Below are 27,197 nucleotides of genomic sequence, written 5' to 3' on the forward strand. Positions count from 1 at the left end.
GTGGTTATGAGGATAAATTCATGGAGGACTGGTCTATCAATGGCTACTAGTCTGAGGCTATAGGCCACCTCCAGCCTCAGAGGCAAGAGGCAGGTGCCTCTTGAAAATCCAGTTCTTTTATTGGCATCAGGAGGCTTTGCATATGACCAAACTCCAAAACCCAAATGACCACAACCTTTTAAAGTTTAAATGGTTTATTCAAAGACTTGAGGCATGTCGAATGGCAATGAGCAGCAAAAGAGACATACAATGAAAATTCACAGCAAAGATACATCAAAATTGAAACATAACTTGTAAACTAATGGCTCAGCGGAGAAATGCTTGACGATCGAGCAAGAAGTTGCCGGTTCGAATCCCCGCTGGTACTATATTGGGCAGCAGTGATACAGGAAGATGCTGAAAGGCATCATCTCATACTGTGTGGAAGGAGGCAATGGTCAACCCTTCCTGTATTCTACCAAAGACAAACACAGAGTTCTGTGGGCGCCAGTAGGTTTGTGCCCGAAACGTTTTGGAGGCCATTATAGAAGCCTCCGAAACTTTTTGGCCACCGGGGCCATTTCGGCTTTCACAGGCAGTGGGGGTTCTCCTTTAAGGGTGGGGGTGGGTGCACTTACCCCTCCCACCGCACTTCCCCCGCCAGCGCTCCGTTGTATCAAAGTCCCTTGGGGTATCAGCGTACCTCCCTGTCGCCCCATTGCCATCCTCGGCTGGAAGTATCAGGCGCATGTGCGCCTGTCGCATGCATGCACGTGCATGACAGACGGGCTTACGCGCACATGACAGGATGACGACAACAGGGCAGCAGGGAGGTATGCTGCGCCCCGAAGGTTTTTTAAAGTAACGAGCGCTGGCGGGGGGAAAGCGGCGAGAGGGCTGTGTGCACCCTCCCCCACCACCTCCGAAACACGGAGGAACGGTTCCGGGCACATCCCTAGTCGCCAGTGATAAGGGCAGGCTGCCGTGCCCCTCCCTTTTAACCCAATGAATTCCAGTCTGCTTCATGCCATGCCTCAGAGATTTCCAGAGGCCTGAATACAGCAGCATTTCTCTCACACACACCCCGGTTCATTTCCAGAGCAGCCTTTGCCCCCTGCCAGGCCTTGCCCTATTTTGCCCCAGAAACAACATGGTCAGGCTGGAAAGGCCTTCAGCAGCACCCACAACAGAACTGCCATCACCCGTAATCTGTTGGAAATAGGTGGTGTTTTAAAGTTTCCCAGTAGGAAATCTTGCTGGGGGTGCAACTAAGAATCTTGAATTGGTTACATCATCAAAAAGAATCTGCTAAGTATAGTGTGGATTTCCAACTTTTAAACTGAATTTCACACATTGAACATCAAGCAATTGGTATGAGTTCCATTTGTATAAAAATTAATAAATGGAGACCATTCTGCCAGCACTGGCTGAAAGTCAGACTGAATTACTTCTGAGTAGTCCTACTGATAATATTTCATTAAAATGAAATATAAGATGTGAAAAGCCAAGGCCTAAAAACCGACAACTCCTTATGCAACATTTCATCTGCAGCAAGGCCTTGATGTTTGGCTCCGTAAAAGGTAAGGCACTGTTGTAGCTCTTTATTTGCTTTCAAAAAGGATTATAAGGCATTTCTTTTTTAAAACTGACCTTTTGTTCGGCCCATTAGGAATTTGTCAGGTGATTTTTGAGAAGATGCAATATTTCTTATTATTTCACACATTTACGCTGCTTTTCTGCAAGGTTGCACTCAAAGCGGCTAAAATACAAAAAAAAAAGAGCATGCTTGGCTCTTTGTTTACATTGTTGGGCTATTTAAGTGGTTATAATGTTTTTTATAACATTTTAATAATAAGGATATATTATCACTAGGACTTTGCGTTTTAGGAAAGTTGCCCGGCGTGATCTTTGAGAGAAAGAAAGAAAGGAATCGTCCCTCTCCTCCCTTTCACGATGGGCAGCGCCCTCTGCTGGTTGCAACATCCCCAGGAGGGCCCGGAGGAGGCTCAAAGGAGGGCTTCCTGCTAGCACAAGGAAGACAGAGGAATCCCTTTTTCCAAGACAAAATGAAACTCGCCCATCCATGGATTACTTCTCCAGGGGGCAGAAGCCCTTCCACCTCCTGCATGCTCAAAGATGCATTTTGGATTCACCTGCTTGAAGGAATACAGTTGAAGTCAAGTTCGTCTGGCTCTTGCTATTTAACACACGGACTTCATGCCAGCAAACAGGCGCTGCTGCCAGGCGCTGTAGCGGGAGGAGAACAGCCGCCACGCAGCCCCCGCGTCTCTCCTTTACTTGCTGCTGCCTGCAGGGCTGCCTGATTCTCTCACTAAGAAGCAGCATTTGAGCTCCGTCACTCATTCATGTGGAGCGCTGGCCCGCCCCGAGACCCTCCGAGCGAGCGCCCCCCTGATCTCACCCCATTTCCTCCTCCCTCCCTTTATTCTCCCCCATTTCCACAGCCGAGTCACCCGCCGCCCGAAGGGGATTCCCGAAAGGAAGTGGGAGCACAAACTTTCTCTTTCCCTTTCCAGCCGCCTAGCCTGCCGGCGACGGGTTTGCCCGGCAACCACTGACGTAATCCGAGTGGGATATTCCTACTGGTCGAATATTTCCTCCTCAGCCAATCGTGGCTTTTAGTCCGCATTCCTGGGGTGTGTCCTTCTTTCGCTCCGGAGTCCGGATTTGTGGGTTGTTGAGTCTTGCGACTCTCGAGAAGACAGTGAGGTGATCGGACTTGAGTTCAGGATGGGTTTCCCTCGGGGGCCGCTGTTGCTCCTGGGGGCGGCTGCCCTTCTGCTGCTGGGGTCCTGCCTCGGTGAGTATTTCTGCGGCGAAGCTCCCCCGTTTGCTCGCGGGGGGCAGAATTTGAACCTGGGTTCGGGGTGGGAGAAGCAGAGTCTTCGATGCAATCGGTTCCCCCGGCCTGCAGTAAGGCGAGGGGTGGGGAAAGGTTTTGGAAGCAGCGCCCCCCGAGCTCTCCCTTTGTGAATCCCTATTAGGTAGCCTGTATGTTTTAGTAAGTGCTCTGGGGCAGGGACCTCACCTCTTGTTCTGTCCGGTACAGAACTTAACTCGAGGAGGGTCTAGCAAATAAAAACAAATTCTCCTCCTCTCCCCCCAAACGCTCTTTAGTCCTTACCGGTATAATTGGCGATAACAGGAATGGATCACAGGATTCCCCGTGATGTTATGTGGGATCTCTGAGCCGAGTGCTAAATCTCGGTGGAATCTCTTTGGCAATTTCTCATCATGTTTTCCTTCTTCTCTGATTCTGAAGCCTGTACCTTCTTCTGTCTGCCTCTCGGCAAACTTGCCCTGCTGAAAATGCTGCGTATATGGGGTGTGTGTGTGTGTGTGTGTGTGATTCACGCACACAAAAAAGTTGGCCTGGCATTGGGATGCCAGAGGAGTGTGTGGTGGGTGGGGGTGGGGAATGCCTCTTTCTCTCCTGGGCTGCATGTTTGCCTGGCTGAAGAGACAACCTCTCCCTCCGCCCCCCAGCAGAGTGCATCAGTCCTGCAGACCTTTGGCTCCCTCAGATGTCCTTCCCCTTCCCACAAAGGCTTCTGTGTTCCTCTCCAGTGTGCAGTTGGTAAGCAGTTCTACTTCTAGGGTCTCTTTTGCCTTCTCTCTGCCCAGCACCGGGCACAGCATTGTAGACACCTCAGACTGAGTGGGGAGGAAGAAGCTGCAATTTAATTCAGACCACATGGTGGTGCTGTTGGTGGGTCCGTTGGGGCTTCAGTCAATCTGCTACCTGAGGAAGCCTCCTTGCCCGGCCCCACGATTGGTTTGTTGTCGAGAACAGGGAGCAGTGGGGAAGGCTTTGGAAATCCTCGGGGTGGGAGGAACTGCTTCATCCTGGCTTTTCTGATCTGGGGCACATGGAAGGAAGGACCTTTGTGGTTCTGTGGGTCCTCCTGGCCACAGAGGACAACTTCCCCTACTGCCTTTGAGGGAGGTGTCTGCTTTGAGGGAGGCAGGGGCGGCACACCCCCCTGTGTGGGGAGAAGAAGATTCAGCCCCTCTCCACCAAGGCTGTAGTCCTGGTCCCAGCCCCCCCCCCGGCTGCTCAGTCCCTGCTCCACTCTAGTCCTGGATGTCTACATTAGTCCCCACAAGCAACTTATCCCTGGGGGGCAGGGATGGGGGGAGAGTCGGCACAAGATATGAGGAAGCCCCACTGCCAGATGAAGAACAATCAATCTGGTCCTTTAATTCCATGGCCATGCCTTGCCTCTTCTGGGAAATCAGCTGAGAATGAGGAATCTGCAGCCATGTTCCCTTCTGACACCAGAGGGCACTATTTTATCATTGCAACTTCTGGTTTGCCCTGAAGGCCACTGGAGCTTGGAGGCAGCAGCCCTTTCTTTGCCCCCTTTAGGGCTGCCTGTGCTGCATCCCCCTCCTGAGGCACATGGACCCCTCCAGCCTCTCCAAGTGCCATCTCACTCTCCCCACTTATCTGTCTGCCTCCCCAATAGACTCGGGGAAGGCAAGAGAGAATGTCTCTTCAAAGGACAAAGCAGGGTTGTAGCTTTCGTTGGGTCCAATTAACCCTTTGCAAAGTAGCCAGCAGCACATGTCTGAATCCTCCAGGCCTCTTGTTCAGGCTGGATGTCACACAAAAGAATTGAGCAACCATGGAAGCCGCAGGACGCAAGCGCCTGTGCGCTGCTGTGAGTGGTTGTGCCAGTGCCCTGTTGTGCAGCCCCTTCAGGTCCGGTTTTCCTGTGCACAGCAGCCCTGGCAAGCCAGTTACACCGACTCATGTCAGCCAAAATCGCGATAGGGGCCAGCTGTGAACCGCCCCCTCCCCCCGCCCAGATGCCTCCTTCAGCTTCATCATGGAAAAAGACCCAAGGCCAGTTAAGACGCGAAGTGCGTGATGTGAGTGCCCTTGTGCTGTCTTGCGTTTCCTGGCATGGGGCACTTTGGTGGTTCTTTGGATCGTGCCCACAAAGGAGAACTTCCCCGGCTGCTTCTAGTCCAGATCCGATGCAACCAGGGGAGGCTTGCTCAGGGCTTGTGGTTTGAACTGGAGGGAGAGTCACCAGTAGCGTTGATCTGGACAAAGGTCTTGGAAGTGGTTTCAAGCTCCCTCATCTGATCTTCCCTGAAAGGAGATTGAGCTGGAGGGAGGAGTAAGAGATCTCAGAAAGCCACAGACCTTCTGAATAGGAGGGCTGAGTGTGTGTGTGTGTTTGATCAAAGCGGCCTGGCTTGTGGGTTGAAGAAGCCTTTAATTCCAACCACTGAGCTGCTTTTAGTGTGGCTTTTGAGATGAGGCTTGGGCTGCATGAGACAGATGCCACTGCAAGGAACAGTGAGAGTGGGGGGTTACTGATACAGACACCAGCCAGGCAGGGCTTATGTTCAAAATCTGGCTGATGTTCAGACTGGCCAAATGGCCTCTGTCCTTGCCTCTAGTGACATGATGGGCATCAGAGGGCAAACTGCATTTGCATTAAGCATGTGACTTGCCTTGCACAATTCTATTCTTCTAAAGAGCAAGGAGGGGGATTCAGATTGGAACTGCAGCACTGGGGGAGAGGAATTTCAGCCCTTTGCCCCTGCTGCAGTCCTGATCTAGATCAGGCCCCCTATGTGTGGGTAGAAGAATAAGGCCCCCTCCCCCAATGCTGTAATTCCAGTCCCAGCCCCTCCCCCCCACACACACACTTGCTGCTCAGTCACTGCTCTACTAAATTCCCGGATGTCCACGTTGGTTCCTATGAGCAACTATCCCACCTATCCCTGGGGTGTGTAGATGGCATTGGAGTCCTCACAACACAAGGGGAAACCCCATTGCCAGATAAAGAATCCAGGCTGCTCCTGGATCCCAAACTCTCCCTAGTTTCTCAGGTTGAGGCAGTGGCCAGGTGTGCTTTTGATCAGCTTTGGCTGATACACTAGCTACGTCCATTTCTGGAGGCAAATGACTTTAAAACAGTGGTACATATTTATTTATTTATCTATCATATTTTTATACTGCCTGATATAGGCGGTGTACAAATTTTAGTATTAAAAATCACAGGTTAAAATACATAAAACACAATAAAAACAATATAAAACAAATTATTAAAATTCTAATTAGAAGCTTGTGAGAACAGGAAAGTCTTGAGGGTCTTCCTGAAAACAAACAGAGAAGGAGATGCTCTTATCTCAGCAGGGAGCGCATTCCAAGGCCGTGGGGCAGCCACAGAGAAAGCACGGTCCCGAGTCGCCACCAGACGAGCCGGTGGCAACCATAACTGGACCTCTCTAGAAGATCATAAAAGGTGAGAGGGTTCATGGCAAAGGAGGCACTCTCTTAAATAGCCTGGACCCAAGCTGTTAAGGGTTTTATAGATAATAAGCACCTCCGCCTTGGAGGTGGAGTAGCACTATATGTTAAAGAAGGGATAGAATCTAACAAGCTAGAAAACCTAGGTGGTCCAGAGTCCTCCACAGAAACCCTGTGGGTGACAATACGCCTGAAAGGAAATGTGCTACTGGGGACGTGCTATCGCCCTCCGGATCAAAATTCTGACAGTGACTGGGAGTTGCAGGAGGAAATCAGGGAGGCGTCAAGGAGAGGCAGTGCTGTAATAATCGGTGACTTCAATTACCCACACATAGACTGGGTAAATTCACAGTCAGGTTATGACAAAGATAGATTTCCTGATACACTGAATGACTGTGCCTAGAACAGTTGGTTTTGGAACCAACCAGAGAGAAGGTGACCTTGGACTTCATCCTGAGTGGCACCCAGGACCTGGTGCGTGATGTCAGTGTCATCAACCCTTTAGGGAACAGTGACCATAGTGTGATCAAATTCAGCATACATGTGGGGAGAGAATCACCAAGGAAGTCTAACACAGACATTTTGAATTTCAGAAGAGGAAATTTCTCCAAAATGAGTAGTATGGTTAAAAGAAAGCTGAAAGGGAAAATCAGGAGAGTCACTTCACTCCAGAATGCATGGAGTTTACTTAAAACCACAACACTAGAAGCCCAGTTAGATTGTATACCCCAAAGGAGGAAAGGTATCACTAAGTTCAGGAGGAGGCCAGCATGGCTAACAGGTACTGTCAAGGAAGCCATAAAAGGGAAGAAAACTTCCTTCTGAAATTGGAAGGCCTGTCCAAATGAGGAGAACAGAAAGGAACACAAACTCTGGCAAAAGAAATGCAAGGTGACATTAAGGGAGGCGAAAAGAGAGTTTGAGGAGCATTTAGCTAAAAACATCAAGGGGAATAACAAAAACTTCTTTAAATACATCAGATGCAGGAAACGTGCCAGGGTGGCGGTTGGACCATTAGACAATGAGGGAGTGAAAGGGATTATTAAGGAGGATATGGAGGTTGCAGAGAAGCTAAATGAGTTCTTTGCGTCCATCTTCACTGCAGAGGATACTGAGCATATACCTGTTCCTGAACCAGACTTTTTGGGGATGGAGGCTAAAGAACTGAATCAGATAGGAGTGGCAAGAGTTGATGTTCTAAACTAGAAAAACTGAAAACTAGAAATCGCCAGGGCCAGATGGCGTCCATCCTAGAGTCCTCAAAGAACTCAAATATGAAATTGCTGACCTCCTTGTTAAAATATATAACTTATCCCTGCAATCAGGGTCTGTGCTGGAGGACTGGAAAATAGCCAGTGTAACACCAGTTTTCAAAAAGGGATCCAGGGGCGATCTGGGAAATTACAGGCTGGTTAGCTTAACGTCTGTTCAAGGCCATTTGATGGAAAGCATCCTCAAGGATAAAATGTAAAGCACATAGAAGAACAGGCCCCGCTGGGAGAGAACCAGCATGGCTTCTGCAAAGGGAAATCTTGCCTCACAAAACTTTTGGAGTTCTTTGAGAGTGTCAACAAGTGTGTGGATCAAGGTGATCCAGTTGACATAGTATACCTGGACTTCCAAAAAGCTTTCGACAAAGTTCCTCATCAAAGACTCCTGAAAAAACATAGAAGTCATGGGATAAGGGGGCAAGTACATGTGTGGATTGCTAACTGGTTGAAGGACAGGAAACAGAGGGTCAGTATAAATGGAGAGTTTTCACAAAGGAGGGAAGTAAGAAGTGGGGTTCTCCGGGGATCTGTACTGGTACCAGGGCTTTTAAATGTATTCTTAAATGATCTAGAAGTAGAGGTAAGTAGCGAGGTGGCCAAATTTGCAGATGATACCAAACTCTTTTGGGTAGTGAAATCTATAAATGGATTGTGAGGCGCTCCAAAAGGATCTCTCCAAACTGGGTTGAGTGGGTGACAAAATGGCAAATGCGGTTCAACGGGATGTGGAGAACCTCACTGGTGAGGCTATTTCATAAACAGGGTGCAACCACCAAAAGGGTCTTCTCTCTGGTAACCAACCACTTCACCTCATTTGGCAGGGGCACCCAGGGAGAGCAGGGTCTCTGATGAAGATCCTACGGTACAGGTAGGGACATATGGGGCAAGGTGCACTCTCAGGTAACCCGGTCCCAAGCCATTTAGGGCTTTAAAGGTTAAAACCAGCGCCTTGAATTGGGCCTGGGAATGGACTGGGAGCCAGTGCAGCTGACAAAGCAGTGTCGTGATATGCTGTCCCAGTTGCAGTTAATAATCTTGCAGAAGTTCCCTCCTGCCCTCATTTGATCATCCTTGAAACGAAGTTGAACTGAAGGGAGGGATTGGAGAGATTGCAGAAAGCCACAGACTTGTTGAGTTTGAAGTGTGTGAGATCAAAGCAGTCTCTCCTGTGGTTGAACATGGTTGTCTTCCATTCAAAGTAGTGAGCCGTCTTTAATTTGGCTTTTTAGAACTTCTAAGAACAGCCCTGTTGGATCGGGCCCAAGGCCTAGGATCTGCGCCAGGAGTATCAGGTCTGCCGTCTGTTGACACAGGAGAGGATGAATTAGTGATCTCAACTTGTCTTTGTGCTCGGAAGGTAGAGACACTGTCACATTCTGAGTGTTGATGAGGGCTCCAAAGTGTTGAAGGGACTGGGAGAGGCAACAAATGACCTTTCTGATCATGGATGACGAATCCATGGTTCAGGAGCGGTTGTGTGGTCTGTTGAATCTCCATGTAGGCCTGTTGATGTGTCTGAGATCTGATGAGCATATCGACTAAATAGGGGTGGATATGAATGGCTTGCAAATGTAAGCGTACCACAAGGGTCACCATCACCTTTGAAAACACCCATAGGGCCAGTGAGAGGCCAAAAGGCATTGCCCTGTATTGAACTGGGGATTATTGCAAGCGAATCTGTGGTAGTGAGTGCGTATCGGGATGTGTACGTAGGCATCTGAGAGGTCTATGGAGGTAAGGAATTCCTGGGATTACACAACCTCCTTGATGGATCGCAGAGATTCCATGTGGAATGGCTTTTTTTTATGAACAGGTTCAGATGCTTGAGGTCTAGGACCACACCCCAGGACCCATCTTTCTTGGGCACCAAAAACAATATGGAGAATATGCCTTGCCATAATTCTGTTGATGGTACTGGTTCCATTGCCTTGATCTCCAGCAGATGAAGAATAGCCAGATACATCTATAGTTGTTTGGATCAGTTTCTGAGGATGGGTCAGGGGGAGGTGTCTCAAACCCTAATGCATAGCCATTTGGATTGTGTCCAGCACTCAGCGGTCAGGAGTGGAGGCCCACCAGGGTGAGTCTCCCCCTGACCAGAACAGAGTCATTGTTTACACATTTGGTAATTGAGGGTGGAGGGGAATCATCTGTTGTGGTCTGGAAGACCCCATTGTGTGTTGCTGCCACTGGGGATGCCAACCAGGTTATTTGGTTGTGGGTCTCTGATCTCCGAAGGAGGAGATATGTTCTGTTGGGAGGAAAGAAGCTATTATGGGGCCTTCCTGATTCAACCTGAGCGATATCTAAAATTAACTGAGCGGACATCAAAAAATTTGTGAGTGCGGACACGTGAGCACGCCTTAGAGGGAAAACTGGTGCCACCAGACTAGTAGTCATTGATAGGGACCTATTTGCATCAGCAAGCAACCATAGACTTCCACGCTTCTTCACAAGGTTTCAGTCCCCCTGGGTGGAAGCTATAGATCCATTAGTGGCACCACACTCCCCCTCCTCTCCAGCCTTCTAGATGCATTTCCCCTGAGGGCCATTATTTGGAGAGTCATTCAAAAAGTGCTGTTAGAAAGCTCAGACCTGATCATCATCGCACCTTATTGGCCCCAGAGGCCATGGTTTTCCGACCTACTGAATCTCTCAATTCAGCCCCCTTGGCATCTTCCTCCACGACAAGACCTTCTGTCACAGGTCTCCACCCAGCCCCTTAGTGGCTCCAGATCTCCACGTGGAGGTTGAGCGCTCGGCCCTCGCTCAAGCGGGATACTCACTGGAAGTACAGCATACTATCCTAGTTTCTAGAAGATCATCCACCAGTAGAATTTACCAGTCTACTTGGTCAGTTTTCTTGGGGTGGGTGTGCCAGAAACATGTATCTCTGTTGACTGCAGGGGTCCCCGAAGTACTGGCTTTCTTACAATCTGGTTGGAACTTAAAATACGAGCTAGTACACTGAGACGTCAAACTTCAGCCCTCGCCTCAGTGCTCACATGGTCTTCCCCAGATTCTCCCTCTTTAGGAACATAGGAAGCTGCCATATACCGAGTCAGACCATTGGTCCATCTAGCTCAGGATTGTCTTCACAGACTGGCAACGGCTTCTCTAAGGTTGCAGGCAGGAATCTCTCTGAGCCCTATCTTGGAGAAGCCAGGGAGGGAATTAGAAACCTTCTGCTCTTCCCAGAGCGGCTCCATTCCCTGTGGGGAATATCTTGCAGTGCTCACACATCAAGTCTCCCATTCATATACAACCAGGGCAGATCCTGCTTAGCTAAGGGGACAAGTCATGCTTGCTACCACAAGACCAGCTGTCCTCTCCATTTACTCTCAGCTCTCTTTACTCTATTCTCACCTTACGAGGTTCCTTAGGGGCACCTCAGTAGGGTTCTTAATGCACTCACTAGGGCTCCCTTCCAACCGCTCTGCTCAATACCTTTGAAAACTCCTGTCATTCCAGGTGCTCTTCCTGGTTGCAGTTGCTTCAGGAGGAAGAGTGTCTGAATTGGGTGCACGCTCCAGTCGTAAGGAGCTCTATATGTTACACCAGGATGCAGTGGTGCTAAGACTAGACCACCTTGATTAAATCATGTCTACTCCAGATTCCCATCTGAAGTAATCAGGGGGTGATGAGCACGTGGAAGTTCTGCTACAGTCTTGGACTTTTAACTTGACCTAAGAGTTTCTTGCCAAAGGGACTTGCCCTTTGAGTCAGCTACAGGTGAACCAAAATGGAGATCTTGTGGTCCCGTGGGATCCAAGTGCAAATGGTGGTAACTACAGGCTTCTGGTTCCAAACCAGACATAGAAGGGTGCAGGCTCTTGTGTAACAACCTGTTTTTAGCAGAAAGCTCCAACAGGAAGGGAAAGTCCCCATACCAGCTAGGTTTCCACAGCTGTGTTTTGATCAAAATTTTGGTTGGGGTTGTGGGGGAATACAACCAATTTGAGTGTATCTAACAGGATCTTGGCAGAATGAGCAACTGTCCTTTTTGATATATGATGAAAACAATGGATAACTTCAACGATTTCCATTTATACAGTGATTGTTACAAGAACTATCTGTTTCTTTGGAAACAGTTCTCCTTGATCCCTTTGCCCTATTGTGGTCTGCAGATATTAAATCCCTGATATCTTTTATTTTCCACGTTCTAGCCCTTGTTCCCCCTCCCTCATTCTCCCCCCGCAAGACTTCCTTGCCTCTTCTTTCTCCCTGCACCCCACATACCAGTTTGCTTTGCCCCTCTCTCTTCTTTGGCCTCCTGGGGATCTCTCTCCCTTGCCTGGGGCATCTTCTCTGCTTATACAGAGCCCCCTCATCCCTCCCCACATGTGCAGAGTCTCCTCATTGGGACTGGTGGAACAGGATGGCAGGAACGCTCCAAGGCTTCAGATCTGCCCCCCTCCCTAAGTCTGCCCCCTTCTCTGTTCACTCTGCAGGTTCCACCTCTCATTCTATGAAGTATTTCTCCATGGCAGTGACAGAGCCTGGCCAGGGGCTGCCCCAATACATCACGGTGGCCTACGTTGATGACCAGCTCTTTGTTGAGTATGACAGCAACACCAGGAAGATGATGCCTCGAGTCCCCTGGATAGAGAAGGTGATAGAGGAGGATCCACAGTACTGGGACAGGGAGACCCGCAGAGAGCAAAGCATTGAGCCAGTGTACAGAGGGAATCTGAATATCGCAATGGATCGCTACAACCAGAGCAAAGGTGAGTGGAGGGAGCGGGGCCCATGAATTCCTCTGCATATGGGGGGATTCATGTGATTGCCATTGCGATATTGCAAGAAATACAGATAAGCAAATGTTTATGGCAACCATCCATATGCTTAGCAGTTCTATTGAAGGAGATCAGCAACTCTCAGCTGGACCGCTTAATTGCACTTGAGCCCCCACTAAGCTTCCAGATTACTTAAAGGACACTTTAAGCACATAGATCTTTACAGTGTGAGTGGCCTTCCTTTTTGCCATGGGTTCTGTAAAGAGGCCTTTCCTGCCCTAAGCACCGGCAACCTCCAGCTCTGTCAATCCATGCATTAAATAGGACTCTGTACCAATCGATGGACATGGACTTAGTGAGAGGAACTGGCATGCACCCTTCTCAATGACATCCTCACCTTCTTCCTCAATGTTCTCTTCCCCACCACCGCCCGTGCTCTGGTTAGAGCAGGGGTATCTACTCTGCTGCAGGTATTGAGTTACAACTCCCAATATCCTTGACTAACTGTTGGGCCCCTGTGGTTGGGAATTATGGGAGTTGTTGATGTACAACAGCTAGAGGGCTGAGGGTTGGGCATGCTTGGGCTAGAACAGCCCCATCACCTACTGCCTCGGCGTTTTCCTCTGCTGTGCTCCCCATCAGCCTTCTCTCTAAGGTGCACGCCTGGGCGCGTGTGCACATTCCCCAAGCCCTCCGCACAGCTTCCTAAAACTGTCGCTTGCCGTGGCTGCTGCTCCCCCACACCCCCGCCTTTCCCCATCGCCTCACCACCTCCACCTCTCCCCATCTGCCGTGGGCTCTCTGTTTGCCACCAGTACCGCCCAGGCTGTTCCTTCTCTTTCCCCCTCAACCAGCTTGTCAGCAACAAAGAACAGAAATAGGATGGAAAGGAGTAAGGACAGGTAGAATGCAATTAATTTCAGAAATAACCATTGTACAGAACAGGGATTGATTTTATTTTGGCTGTTTTTACCACATGTGTACATTAAACCAACTTTAGGATATCTTCATAGCAGCTGGTATCTATTCCTCCTAGAGGAACAGCTAAAAAGAGGAGATCTAGTTCTTGTGGTAGCAAGCATGAATTGTCCCTTTTTGCTAAGCAAAGTCCACCCTGGTTTGCATTTGAATTGGATATTACATGTGTGATGTCAGATATTTCCCTTAGGGGATGGGGCCGCTCTGGGAAGAGCATCTACATGTTTGCACGCAGAAGGTTCCAAGTTCCCTCTCTGGCATTTCCAAGATAGGGCTGAGAGAGACTCCTGCCTGCAACCTTGGAGAAGCTGCTGCCAGTCTGTGTCGACTGTACTGAGTTAGATGGACCAATGATCTGTGACTTGGTAGAAGTCAGCATCCTATGTTGCTCCTTTTTATTCATTCATTCATTCAATTCCTATACCACCCTTCCAAAAATGGCTCAGGGCGGTTTACACAAAGAAATAAATAAATAAGATTATTCCCTGTCCACAAAGGGCTCACAATCTAAAAAGAAACATGATAGACATGAGCAACAGTCACTGGAGGGTTGCTGTGCTGGGGGTGGAGAGGGCCAGTTACTCTCCCCTTGCTAAAAAAAGAATCACCACACTTAAAAGGTGCCTCTTTGCCAGGTTAGCAGGGGTTGCTAACTTTTAAACTGGTTGCTTCCTTATATGTGGCTGAGGGAGAGCAAGTTGTCTCAGCATAGGCTCACTCCAGTGGTTGTTACTTGTCTCCTTTGGGGCTTTTGTTTTAATAATGAGCCATTTGGGGTCAGGCAGCCATTTTGTCATACCTTTTGCAGTGTAAACTGCTTTGATAACTTTCCTCATTAAGAACATAAACATTTTATTATTATTTATTTATTTATTTTTACATTTATATCCTGCTCTTCCTCCAAGGAGCCCAGAGTGGTGTACTACATACTTGAGTTTGTCTTTCACAACAACCCTGTGAAGTAGGTTAGGCTGAGAGAGAAGTGACTGGCCCAAAGTCACCCAGCTAGTTTCATGGCTGAATGGGGATTTGAACTCGGGTCTCCCCGGTCCTGGTCCAGCACTCTAACCACTACACCACGCTGGCTAATGATAAATATTTGCCCCCAACCCCCCCCCCTTTTAACTCACCCCCTACAGTGCTTTATTCTGTCTATTTTCAAGCTCCCTTCTTATTTGGGGATGGGCTCCCTCCCAGGCTCCAGATACATTTGTGGGGTTCTGAAGAAACCATCGTCCCTCCCTGTGAGTTTTGGCCCTTCAGTCAGATGGGGAGCACCTCCTCCCCCTTGTGCCATTTCTTGCAGCACCAGCTGCTGATCAGAACTTGTTTTCCCGTCTGTTTTCCTGATCACTTTAAAATGGGCATGAAAAGAGGTGAGAAAGCAAGCACTGGCCAGCAGACGGGGCTACCAGAAAGAGGTGCAAGGAAGGTCGGTGCTCCCGGTCTGTCTGGAGCACCAAAAGTCACCAAGAAGGATGACAGTTCCCTACAGAACTCGAAGCAGGAGTGGCTTCCAGCTCTCGGAGTATCCGATGAGAGAAGCCACTTCAAATAAGCATCGTGGCATTATGCGCCCTCTCTCTCTAGTTCAGGCCTGCTCAACCTTGGCCCTCCTGCTGATGTTGGCCTACAACTCCCATAATCCCTGGCTATTGGCTACTGTGGTTGGGTATGATGGGAGTTGTAGTCCGAAAACAGCTGTGGGGTGCCTAAGTTGAGCAGGCCTGCTCTAGTTGAAGTGAAGCAAGCGAAGCAGCAGCAATCTGGACAGCTCAGCAGCTGCAGCCTCTCCGCCCCGGCTCTCTACTTCTGAGCAGCACAGTCAGATCAGCAAAGAGGGATTTTGGAGCTGGATCCCTCCGGGTGGGGCATTCAATGCAATCCCATTAGAGGGCTCTTTATTATGTTAATGTGGCCAGCTGTTCCCAGTTTATCCAGAAAAAAATCACACTAAACTACAGGATTTAAAAAACCCAGACAGAAATCGGGAAAAGCTTGAATTTGGAAGGGAAACCCCAAATAATGTATGAAGTGCTCCCAAAGATCTTGAACTGCCTTCAGTGGAAATCTGGCCGATGTGTGAACACACACACACTCTCACTCACACTCCCAGGGCGCTTTCCAGATTAGACCCTACAACAGGGTCTGCTAAGTGTGCTTCCTTACATCCACTAAGATACATCCACTAAGATGTATCTGCTAAGTGTGCTTCCTTACTTCCTGTGTTGTGACACCGCAATTCCTACGCGGTCAGCAGGGTGCCGTTCACATTTCCGATGCCTTGTTTCACATTTAATCGCCAGCGTAGTGCAGTGGTTAGAGTGCTGGACTAGGACCGGGGAGACCCGAGTTCAAATCCCCATTCAGCCATGAAACTAGCTGGGTGACTCTGGGCCAGTCACTTCTCTCTCAGCCTAACCTACCCCACAGGGTTGTTGTGAAAGAGAAACTCAAGTATGTAGTACACCGCTCTGGGCTCCTTGGAGGAAGAGTGGGATATAAATGTAGTAGTAGTAGTAGTGGATATAAATGTAGTAGTAGTAGTAGTAATAGTAGTAGTAATTATATAGTGCTATAACGTTGCGTGTGCAGCGTAAAAAAGGCTGTATTTTCCAGTTGTGGCATTTTTGCAAGACTGCTCCCCCTGCTGGTAGCTTTGCACAACAGCCTTTATTTACATTTTGAATGTGGTCTGCCCAAACTGAAGTATTTTACCACTATTGGGCAGGTAATCTATAAAGTGCCCAGGAGAGATTCGTGGTGAAAGTACAGTGTGAAAAACTGCCAAGTGGCTGGAGCTTGCAAGAGAGTCCATCTAAGCCTTTCCTCTCAGGAGCCAAAGAGGTTTATGAAGTAGGGATGTGCCTGAAGTGCAGTTTAGGAACTTTAGGGAAACTCAAAAGAGACCTTGTAAGAAAAAGGAGAGCAAGTGCTTACCTGCTCTCTCCCTGCTTTCTGACGCCCCTTCCAGTTTCCTGCTGGGGCAGTAGGCATCCCAAAAAGGCCTGTGTGGCATCAGTATGCATATGACGTCCTTTTGGGCCTGCCCCTGCCACCAGATAAGCTGCAGTGCACTACCTTTTACACCAGAACATGCTCAGGGAAAGTGGATTTTTAGAAGGAATTCTGAAAAAGAAACATACCACATTTTTCATGGAAACAGCCCTTCCAGGCTCCCACTCTCCCCTCTTTCTCCCTCGCCTCCACTCCAGCAAAGACTGGGGGGTGAGGAAGAAACACAGAAAAAGAAACTCTTCAGAAGGCGGGGGGAGAAATGTGCCCGAGGTGGCAGGAACCAGCTTGCCAGGCAGCAAATCTTCTTCAGAGTCTTCTGCTGGCTGCTGCATCTGTTCTCCCCACATGCTACCGCCCTTTCCTCCGTCTCCTTGTAGCCAGCTGCTGAGCCTGCTTGCTTGAATCGACCGTGGCTCCTGCTGCCTTGACTTGTACTCGTCCTCCCTCCCCCCTCACCAGTGGTGATGCTAACACATCATCATCACAGCAGCAGAAGCGGCTGGGCTGTCTGCTCACTTGGCAGCCTTCTCACCAGTGGTCTCTCTCATTATTTTCATCTGTGTGCAGAATGAATTTTCTTTTGGGCAAAAGTATCAAGGCAGTGTGTGCCCACACATGCATTCAGAGTGGGACCTTCCTGATTCAACCTGAGCGGGATCTAAAATTAACTGAGCGGGCATAAAAAAATGTGTGAGAGCACGCGCATGCCTTAGAGGAATCATTGCTTCTCACCCACCCGGGCAGGCCCCACTATAACTGTGCATGCCAAGCCGGGCTGGATTGGGCAGGGCAGGCAGCACTGCAACTAGCCCTCCTTGCCTACCTGGCCATTGCCCATGTGAGTCGCATCGCTGGGCTTGACTTCCTGGCATGCAGGGGCGTATCTTGGGTAGGGCAGGCAGGGCACGTGCCCTGGGCGCCACTTGAAGGGGGGCGCCATTTTTTTAAATGGAAAAAAAAAGTTTTAATGGCTACCGAAACAAAATGGCCACCACACATGCTCAAATGGCCTCTGCAAGGCCGAAGTATCTGGGAAAAGTCAAATTCTCCATTTATTTTTAAAAATTATGTAATAGTGATGCTACAATGCATAGTAGAGAATTAGACAGGCACTTCTGTTTAGTTTTCCAAGTACACCTCCACATAGTATTTGGGTATTTTATGAGCCCCAGCATACTGACATTTGTAGTTTTCGAGCATTTTTTGGTCTGGCTATGTCCACTGCGAAATAGTTTTTGAAATATTAAAAGATTAATGAGCTTGACTTGTATTTTTGAGCTGATATTATGGTAAAGTTATCTGAAAGATGGGTGTCAGATGTTTGGACAGGGGACACAATTTCAGTGCTTGCCCTAGGCGCTATTTTCCCTAGATATGCCTCTGCTGGCATGGTACAGGTGGGCTGCTCGGCATGGGTGGGCCCCAGGCCTGCAGGGGACCAGACATCCGCCCAGAAGTCTGGTCCAAAGGATACCTCTGCCTGCCATGGTCAAGGCAACCTTTTGCCCCTCGTCCCAGTTGCTTCAGTTCTTTGGGCCACCCTGTGGAGCCAAGTCATGGGGTTTTGTTTCTGAATAGTCTTGAATAATGTGGCTCTTCCCATTTTCTTGGTGGAATCCCAGGCAAGGCCAGCTGAAGGAGTTCTTCCAACAGGCTTTTTCTAGAATGTCCCCAGGGTTTTCCAGGTCCTATAAAAACACCTTCAGGAGACTGGGTAGAAGCTAGTGACCCAGTATTGTATATGATGATATTTGTAAAGGCTAAATCTCTTTTCGTATAAGGCTTTTACAGAGTGCTGTAGAAACCTCACTGCATTTCTGTCCCCAAATAAATTTAACTAATCTATTGCCACTAATTTTGTTGTTGAGGTATCAATGTTGAGACATTTTCTGGGGAGAGAAACCTTAACAGGAGATCGTTTAACTGCTGCCATTTTCCCCGAGCTTAAGAGTCTTTCAGAAAACCATGTCTTAAGCACCTCCGAGATTTTTCACAAGAGAGGGACTTGAGTTCAGCATAATGATGATCAATTAAAAAATACCTCAGTGCTGAATGGATTTCTGTTTCCACACAAGAGTAGAGTGTTGCTTAAATGCTCCTTTTAGTTTTGTCCTCAGCATTTTGCCCTCACAGCTCAGTTTAGTTATAGAACCTGATATTTTATTGGAAAAGAGTCAGTGGTAATAAGATATTCACATACTGAATTGACTGGTTTCATCAAGGTTAACCGCCTTGAGCCATTTTGGAAGGGCGGTATACAAATCAAATCAAATCAAATCAATAATATTACATGATCAGCATCTAAGTTATTAATTATTTATTTGGGGTGGGGGGGTTATCCCACCTTTTCACTCAGAGACCATCCAAGGCAGCTTAACAGTTAAAACACAAAGCCAATATAATCAAACTGCTGTAAAATCTCTAACAGATGTTGCTGCTGATGCTCCAGGTGCTGCTTCATGGGGAGGAGGAGGAGCAATAGCCGCTCCCTGGAGTGAGCTACCCAGCAAATGGGATAGATGTCCCAGCTGTTCTCTTCTGGTGATCAGGGGAGACCTCCACAGGTGGGCAGCTGGAGAGTCCAGAGTGGCTCCTGGCATTAGGGGAGATGGAAAAAAGACTTGCGAAGACCGAGTTGTAAGCTGCTCCCCACCCCCAAGGACTTGGGTGACATTCTTGGTTCCTTTGATGCTTAGTAGTAGTAATCTCCGTCCTCTTTTCATACATCCCCCCCACCCCAGATCAGTGGCAAACGGTTCAGTGCTGACGGCAAAGAATCAGGCAAGCCTCAGGGCACCCTTAGAGATTGTCCAGGTTTCCTTATTTATTATTATTTATTACACTTCTACTCCATCCCATCCAATGGCTCTGGGCAGTTTACAAACCCCAGCAAAATATACTCATTCAAAAATCAAACTTAAAAGCATAAAATCTAAGCAGTTAAAACCATTTTAAAGCCCTGGAAGGCCAGAATGTTGCCTCCAGCCGTGCTGGTCTCATCTTAGAGCGGGAGAGCCCCACGGCTGGCTGAGAGAGAAGCAGGAGGTCCCTCTTATCTCTTCTGGCAGAGTCCCTTTAGCAATCAAGAGAGATCGCTGCTTAGGAGGAAGAAATGCAGGCGGAGACTCTGTGCACACTGACCTGGGAAGAAGCGCCATGGCCCACAGTGGGACTTGCTTGGCAGAACAAATGCATCAGCGTGAGCTTTGTGAATGGAGAGCGACAGTCTGCCTCTGGCTCCGGGCAGAGGATTCCAAGTGCAGCCACAGGCAGGAGGACACTCGGACAGAGGGACTGATAATTTCCCTCCTGCATGATATCCCTGTGGACAGTCCCAGGGCAAAGGCTCTCTCGCTCTGGCCTTAGAAAATGCCCTCCAGATGCAGAAATGGTGGAGGGGGGGAAGTGGGTCTGCTCCCACTGGCCGAGCTCCCACTGGGTTCATGAGCCAAGGGGTGCAACTGTCCATGTATACCGTGGCAGCAGAGTGAGTGGGGGTGTTTCTAAATGGCCAAGACTTGGGGTGGGGTGGGGGGTTTCCAGTGTCGGAAGGCGGGGCCAGTGGGTATAGTCCCCCCCCATATTCAGGTAACATGAGAAAGGGAACGAGGGCTTCTATCAACAGGCAGCATCACAGCCCCGGGTCAGGCATGTGGGTCCCTCTCTCACCCTCACAAACACCTCCCATTAGTGAATGATGCTTCTGCAGTTGAAACCAGTGTGGCAGGTGCAGCCAAGGGAGAGGCGTCTGGGACCCAAACAGGATCTGGCCCCCTCTCCCCCTCCCTGAGGTTCCCGGGTCCTCTGGGGCAAGAGAGGCTGACCTGCTGGACCCCGTCTAAGCCAGGCAGGCTGGGTGGGAGGGACGCCTGGCTCCACTGGCAAATGCTTCCACAGCTGACACTTTGAGGATGGGAAGGGAGCAGGTGGGAAGCGGAAGGGAGGACCAAGCTGCCCCAGGCCCCAGTCTAGATGGCCGGACTCAGGCAAGCCCTGTGGCTGCTGCTCCCTCCGGCTGCCCTCTGGCCCCACTTCTCCCTCCTCCTGCTCTGGCCATGAATACTTGTGTCATGTTTTCCAGCAAAACTTCTCAAAGCTGCTTCCAGAGAGGAAAAGTAAAGCCTAAAGAGAGAAGCTTCCCTGTCCCCAAAGGGGCTCTCCGTCTAAAAAGAAGCATAAAGTAGACCCCAGAAACTTCTCCTGTGGGGAACTTTTCTTCCCCCTCCAAGAGGCAGCCTGGTGCCATCTGCCCCCAAGGAGCCCGCCTGGCACACGCCTCCCACGAGGGGCCCCCTCTTCCCAGGAGGAGCCTGCAGCCAGCCAGCCAGCCAGCCCTCCTTCTTCAGCAGGGAGTCAGGCCGAGGAAGGCGCTTCAGGCCAGCCTTGCCTGGGCCTTAAGGAGGGGCCTGGACAGGAACCCAGCCCAGCCTCAGAGCCACCAGACGCCTTTCCCCCTCAGCCGACGCAGCCCAGCAAACGGCGCGAGGAGGAGCCTGTGGGGAGCGTCCTGCTTGCCTCCTCCTCCTTCTTCTTCCCCGGAGGACTTCTTTCCCTCATGGCTCACTGGGCTCCAAGCCCTCCCAGCTCTCCCTCGTGCCTTCCTGGCCAGCCCTGCTCAGCCTTCCTTTCCTACCACTTGCCATGCTCTGACTGGGCTCCAAGTCTGCCCAGAAGGACTGGCTACATAGCAATAGAGTCCATTCTGACCCACCTGCCCCCCCCCACACACACCTCCTCCTCCTCCTCTGCCCTGACAATGGGGTTTGCTGATGGTCCAAGACCCCCAGCAAAGCCACAGGCTGGGCCCGGCCATACTAGGAGGGAGAGAGACTCCACACCAGCTCTTGCCCCTCTCAGATGTCTGCCTTGGGCCATCCAAACACAGGCACAGCTGGGCCTTGACCCTCACCGCCCCCAGTTGTAGGGTGGGGACGCTTGTGAGGCAAGAAGGGGGGGAGGAGACTGAGGGCAGCCTGAGAAGTGCCCACAGCCCATTGTAATGCAGCCCACAGTCCACCAGGTGGCACCACAATCCACCTCCTCCCACTGTGGAGGGTGGGCAGGTCTGACAACAGGATTCAGACTTCCTGGGGTTGTGCCTGGGAAGAAGGACCCCTTTGGGGTGAGTTGCTTTTTAACATGGTGATTCTCTTTATTTAACAGGGGGAGAGTAACTGGCCCTATATCCATCCCCAGCACAGCATCCCTCAAGTGACTGTTGCTGGTGTCTATTTTAGGTTTCTTTATAGATTGTTAGCCTTTTGGGGACAAGGATCCATCTTACTTACTTACTTACTTATTATTTCTCTATGTATATCACTTTGGGAACTTTTGTTGAAAAGCTGTGTATAAATATTTGTTGTGGTGGTTGGGGACCAACCTGACCCTTGCAAGCCCTGCAGGGAGCATCTCTTCTCACACTCTTTGCAAAGCTTGCAAGCAGCTCTAGGAGAGAAGGGGCTGTGCTGGGACTCTTCCCTTTTCCCTGCTCCCAGTGCCGTTTCCAGACCTTGCAAGGGTTGGTTTTGAAAGGGGGCTGGCCCCGCCAGGGCCATGGGGTAAGGTAGCATTTTGCCCCTTACCTCAGGCACTGCATCACCTTGGGCCACCCTGTGAAACCGAGACAAGAAGGAGGTTTTGTTTCGTTAGCAATATCGACTACTGCAGCTCTTCTTCCCAGTGGCTTGCTGGAATCCCATGCAAGCAGGTACGTATCCAGGGTGGGGCAGGCAGGGCAAGTGCCCTGGGTGAAGCTGAAGGGGAGGGCGCAAAGTGCCTGCCATGTCCTGCCCCCACAATTAAAAAAAAATAAATTAAAAAAAAAACATTTTCAAGTCTGGGCCACCGGTGCCCCCCTTGGTGCAGGCACGCTGCACAACTTGCCAGTCGCGAGATCTGTCCGGGTGAGGCGGGTGCTCTCCCTTTGGCTGCTGGCAAGTGGAGGAGTGGAGAGTGTGTGCCGCGTGGCTGGACGACGAGCAGCACAGCGTGCTGCCCTTGTGTCATGTTGTGTCGTGTGTGTGCTGCTGCCTGCTGCTGTGTGTGGCCTGGCTGCCGACACAAGGAAGGAGCGGTTTTTGCCCATTCTGATTCTGCTTGTGTTGTTGTTGTTGCCAAAGTAAGTGTGCTGCAGCTGCACTGAGCAGTCAGTTCAACAAAGAAATGTGTGTGTGTGTGTGTGTGTGTACTGTGTCCATCGTCCCGTCTGTCTGCACGGTGGACTGGTGGGGCATCAGGTCAGGCGGGAAGGAACACAACAAGGATGGAAACAATGAGAGAGAGAGAGAGAAATCTGCTGGAGGGAACCTAAAGTGGAGGTGTGTGTAGGCCAGGCTAGGAGGATTGTTCTGGTGTGGTGGAGGCCTTAGTTTGGGCAGCAGCGGGCAGGGGCGCTGCCCGCAAGGCATGAAAAGTGGCTGGCCTGGCTGGCTCCACAGTGTCCATTCCCTCAGCTGCTCAGAGCGTTGCTCATGACTCGGGGGGGGGGGGACACAACTCTCCTTGCTGCGACCGAGCACAGCGCAGCCCCGTCCTCCTCCTGCCTGCCTCTGTCCTGCCTGTGTGCCTCCCCCATTGCCGCCCCGACAACCCAGCAGAGAGAGAGAGAGCAAGGAGGAGCTCGGCGAAAGCCTTTCGTTATGGCCACGCCCACTTAGGAATTACTGGTTTGCCTCTGTGAGGCAGATTTGGGGGCTGAGTGAAAAACAAGGAAGACTCATGGGGCAAGCAATGTGCCTGAGCTTAAAGACAAGCATCCAGCTTGGTTTAACCTGATCGCTTATTGCTTTGAACTATGAGAACTTCAAAACTCTTGGCCCAATTCCCTCCATTCCCTTAAAGGGACAGAAAGTCCTTCAGACCCAGAAATCCAAGCGTCCCTCCTTTCCTCTATTCAGAGGCTTCCCAGAGCCAACAACCCCTCCCGCCTAGCCCTAGACCCTAACACGAAAATAAACTGACCAAACAGACCACGCAAAGGCAAGATTTCACAAGCCCCGACAGCTCTCCTGCCCCCGTTTTTGGAAGCCTTTGTACATCTGGCCGGACGAATCCTAATTCCCCCAGATTCAAAAACACCGCTAAATAGTTCAATACGTGAGAAAGAGTGAGAGAGAGAGGCATAGATCATCTCTTTTAACCAAGGGGGTGGGAGAGACAAGGAGTGGAAGCGGGAGAGGAGAGAACAGACTCAACTTTATCAAGAGATGTATGCCCCCGACGTAGTATGTAATCATTTTTTCTAAAGAGAATGAATCGATTTTCAGATGGGATCAGATGCGGAAATCCGATGGGGAACAGGAAAAGGAAATAATCGCAAGGAGCTGGAAATGCGGGCAGAATAGAGGCTGTTTTAGTATGATTGGCAAGACATTGGAACTCAAGGGTTTGGTTTTCATTTCCAGGGACTGACCTGCTTAACATCAGCACAGTTGTTGCTTCTGGTGCCTTGAGATCGCTTGGAGGTCAGGTTTTGGAATTCGTAGCACCCACAAAGCTTTTTATTTTAACATTCTTAGAAGTTATTCATGCAGTGCTGTTTTATTCAAAGCATACAATAAAATAAAATCTGCAGTCCAGAGCTATAGACTCTAGACGCTATAGCTCTGCTGCAGTCTATATCCTCAGCCTGCCTGCATGCAATCACTTAAGAGGAGGGAGAGAGGGCCGCTCGAAGGGCTTCTAAAGGTGAACAAGCCGGGGACTTATGAGAAATCAAAGTATGTCTCATGAGACTGAGCAGTGCAGGAGAGTGGAGACGGGGGTGGAAAGCACATGTACGTGGATAGGTGGGGATTCAGAGCAGGACCAGCTCTTGGGAATTCTCTGCCAGGGAAGCTAACCTTATATTTTTATATTTCTCTCTCCATTTAATTCATGCCTTGAGATCGCTTAGAGGTTTTGGAATTTGTAGCACCCACAAAGGTTTTTATTTTAACATTCTTAGAAGTTATTCATGCAGTGCTGTTTTATTTATTTTTGAGTTGCTTACGTCACTGCAACACAATACTTACACCTAATCAGTGCCAGCGCGTCCATTAAGGCGAACTAGACAGTTGCCTAGGGCGCCAAAATGGAGGGGGCGGGAGAAACGTGCCTCGCAAAAGAGCGCACGCAATTGATCCACCGCCTCTGCGCTGCTCCAGCTAAGCCTGGAGTGGTCCAGTGTTAAAAATCCTCGTCTTGGATGCCTTTAAATCAGCCAGACGCCCAATGCATGAGGAATGAGAGAGTCTCGCAGTTCAGCCCGACAGAGCTAGAGGGCGGTGGCGGCAGCGGCAACCTCTGAGGCTTGCAGAAAGGCTACTGCAGCAGGCGCAGGGAGAGCCGCCAGGGTCTTTCCCCAGCCGGGTGCGCAGGGAAGGGACGCGCGCGCGCCAAAGGAAAGGAGGAGGAAGAAAGGCCGCCCCAAGGAAGGCGAGAGGTGCGGGAGACGCTGCTGCGGTCGGGGGCTGCCTGCCCTGGGGGGAGACTGGACTCATGGGGTACACATTCCTGTCACAGCGACCAGTTGCGCGGGCGGGAGAGGCGAGTCCCGCTTTTGCTGCGTCCGTGGGGAGCTCATGCTCGTTGCATGTGCATTTCGCCTGAGAAATGGGACAGGGGAGGGGCTAATTTAATTTTTTTTCCCCGCGCACGCCCCCCCAATGTCTAATTTTGTGTGAGGCCAAGGTTCATATGAAGAGTCAACGCTCTGCTCTTGGCTGCGCTGAAGATTTACGTTGAAAGAAGCAGCAGCAGCAGTGGGCGTCATCTAGACTAAGTTAGTCATGACTAAGTCGTAGTAGTCCTGTTCAATTAATGGCACTTAAGTTAGTAATTTGTCTCATTGATTTCAATGATGTTTAGTCCCGAGGACTGATGACTAGTTTGGATGCTGTGCAGTGATTTCTTGTGACTTTTTTTTTTAAAAAAGTGGCAGTATTATGAACAAGTGGGGCTGCCGACCATAAAAAAACCTAGCCTTCCTTGTGCCGTTAACAGCAACTTAATCTGTAGCGATCAACAAGCTAAGTTGTTACGGTACTGATGTCTGTAGAATCAAGCTGCTGTGAAAGGCAGAGCCTGGTATAAGGCATGCATTTTGAAAGCAAAGGATTTGTGCCTTTGGCATGCATAAGTACAGAAGCCTATTGCCTTGCTTGTGTTATAACAAAATAATCACTTATTATGCACAACTAGTGAATTGGTTATAATAGCTACTTCTAAGGATCCCTAAGTCATCTAATGGTGCAACGAGGAAGTAACTTGCCTAGGAAGTAAGAGGTTGCTGGTTTGAGTCCCCACTGGTATGGGAAACACCTATAGCAGACACAGCAGCAATTTAGTAAGATGCTGAAAGGCATCATCTCATACTGCGCGGAAGATGGCAATGGTAAACCCCTCCTACCAAAGAAAACAACAGGGCTCTGTGGTCGCCAGGAGTCAACACCGACTCAATGGCCAACTTTAAGGATCCCTAGCAAGTACTTTCCCTCCACTCCCTTTCCCTCAATTGAATGACTGGAGATTTGGAGGGAGCCATTAGGACTTTATTTCAGTGAAAGTCTTCACAAGCTATTTTTTAATATCAGAGACCAAACTCAGCCTTGGACAGAGATAATACATCTGTGTTTGAAATATGATTGGCCGGGGGGGGGGGGCGCCAGAAGGTGATCTCACCTAGGGCGCAAAAAACCCTAGCACCGGCCCTGCACCTAATCCTGTCTTCCCAAGCAGAACAGCAGCAGATTGGTAGAGAATCTATATTATTTGGGGGAGTTTGTTGATGTATCCCCCCACCTCTTATTATAATCATCGCAAGAGGGGTGTGGAATTTTGTGGAATAGAAAATGAAATCAAATGGGAACAAAAAGATTTATATAATTTTACCAAACTGGGACAGAAGCTAAAAAGCAAAATAAAATCAGGTGACTAGTTTAGAATAAGAGTTTTGCTACAAAGGCAGATGCTGTGGACCAAGGTTTTTGAAAGACTGCCTTTCCCATATGAACCTATAATTTACTGATGCCCTCAGGGGGATTTATTACAAAGTAGGGGCGTTTTCTTGGATGTAGATTTTTTCCCTGTTAAAGAGCCAGATGGTATTTGAAACCAGATGGTTTTCCTCCCCAAAGGTGGATTAATCAAGCATGCTGTGCACAGGGGAGCATATTATACTCTTGCTTATCTGCACTGGTTTACTTCAGGGGCCAATTTAAGTTGCTGGTTACTACCTTTAGACCTGGGTACCCAAAGGATTGCCTTCTCCCTCATACTCAAAAGCAAAGACTTGGCTCCAAGTTTCTTCCATTTTCAGAGGAAATTCAGTCATACAAAGTTCAATGGGACTTTGCTTGTTTGGGGACAGTTACTTTCAGCATGTGCTTATTCTAAGGGTCAGGGCGCTCAACAGAATGATGCATTGGGGTGCCAGATCCCCCAGAGCCGGCCCTGATTATGGTAAAGACAAGTTATCTGAAAGATGGGTGTCAGATGTCTGGACAGTGTGTGTGTGTGGGGGGGGCGCAATTTCAGTGCTTGCCCTAGGCACCATTTTCCCTAGATATGCCCCTGCATGCAAGGCAAGTGAAAGGAGCTTTTCCAACAGTCTTTTCCTAGAGTGTCTCCAGGGTTTTCCTGGTCATATCTATAATTTTGTTCTTGTTGAGATATTGATATCGGAACATTTTCTATGGAGAGAAACCTGTGAAGGATCTTCTGTTAAGGTCCTTTAACTGTTGTCGTTTTTCCCAAGCTTAAGAGGCTTACAGAAAACCATTTCTTAAGAGGCTCCTAGTTTTTTCTCAAGAGAGGGACTCAAGTTCAGCATAATGATGATCAAATGTAGCAGATATAAAATACTGTACCTCAATGTTGAATGCATTTCTGTTTCCAGGGAATAGTCCGGTATTCCTTCATCCTCCTTTTGGTTTCGTCATCAAT

At 49.4% G+C, this 27,197-nt stretch overlaps 1 protein-coding gene across 2 annotated transcripts in view; it reads left to right on the forward strand.

Annotated features, from left to right (window-relative positions):
- Positions 1 to 2,643: 2,643 nt before the first annotated feature.
- LOC128344060 (H-2 class I histocompatibility antigen, Q9 alpha chain-like) overlaps positions 2,644 to 27,197 on the forward strand; it is a 50,992-nt gene continuing 26,438 nt past the window's right edge. The window contains exons 1-2 of one of the 2 annotated variants that reach the window (XM_053293493.1): positions 2,644 to 2,800; positions 11,994 to 12,269. In XM_053293493.1, the coding sequence (XP_053149468.1) occupies positions 2,731 to 2,800; positions 11,994 to 12,269 (346 nt within the window). In that variant the 5' untranslated portion in view covers positions 2,644 to 2,730. The remainder of the gene's footprint in view (positions 2,801 to 11,993; positions 12,270 to 27,197) is intronic. The other variant, XM_053293494.1, reaches the window with a different exon arrangement.

This window comes from Hemicordylus capensis, chromosome 2, assembly GCF_027244095.1.
Source record: "Hemicordylus capensis ecotype Gifberg chromosome 2, rHemCap1.1.pri, whole genome shotgun sequence".
NCBI lineage: Eukaryota > Metazoa > Chordata > Lepidosauria > Squamata > Cordylidae > Hemicordylus > Hemicordylus capensis.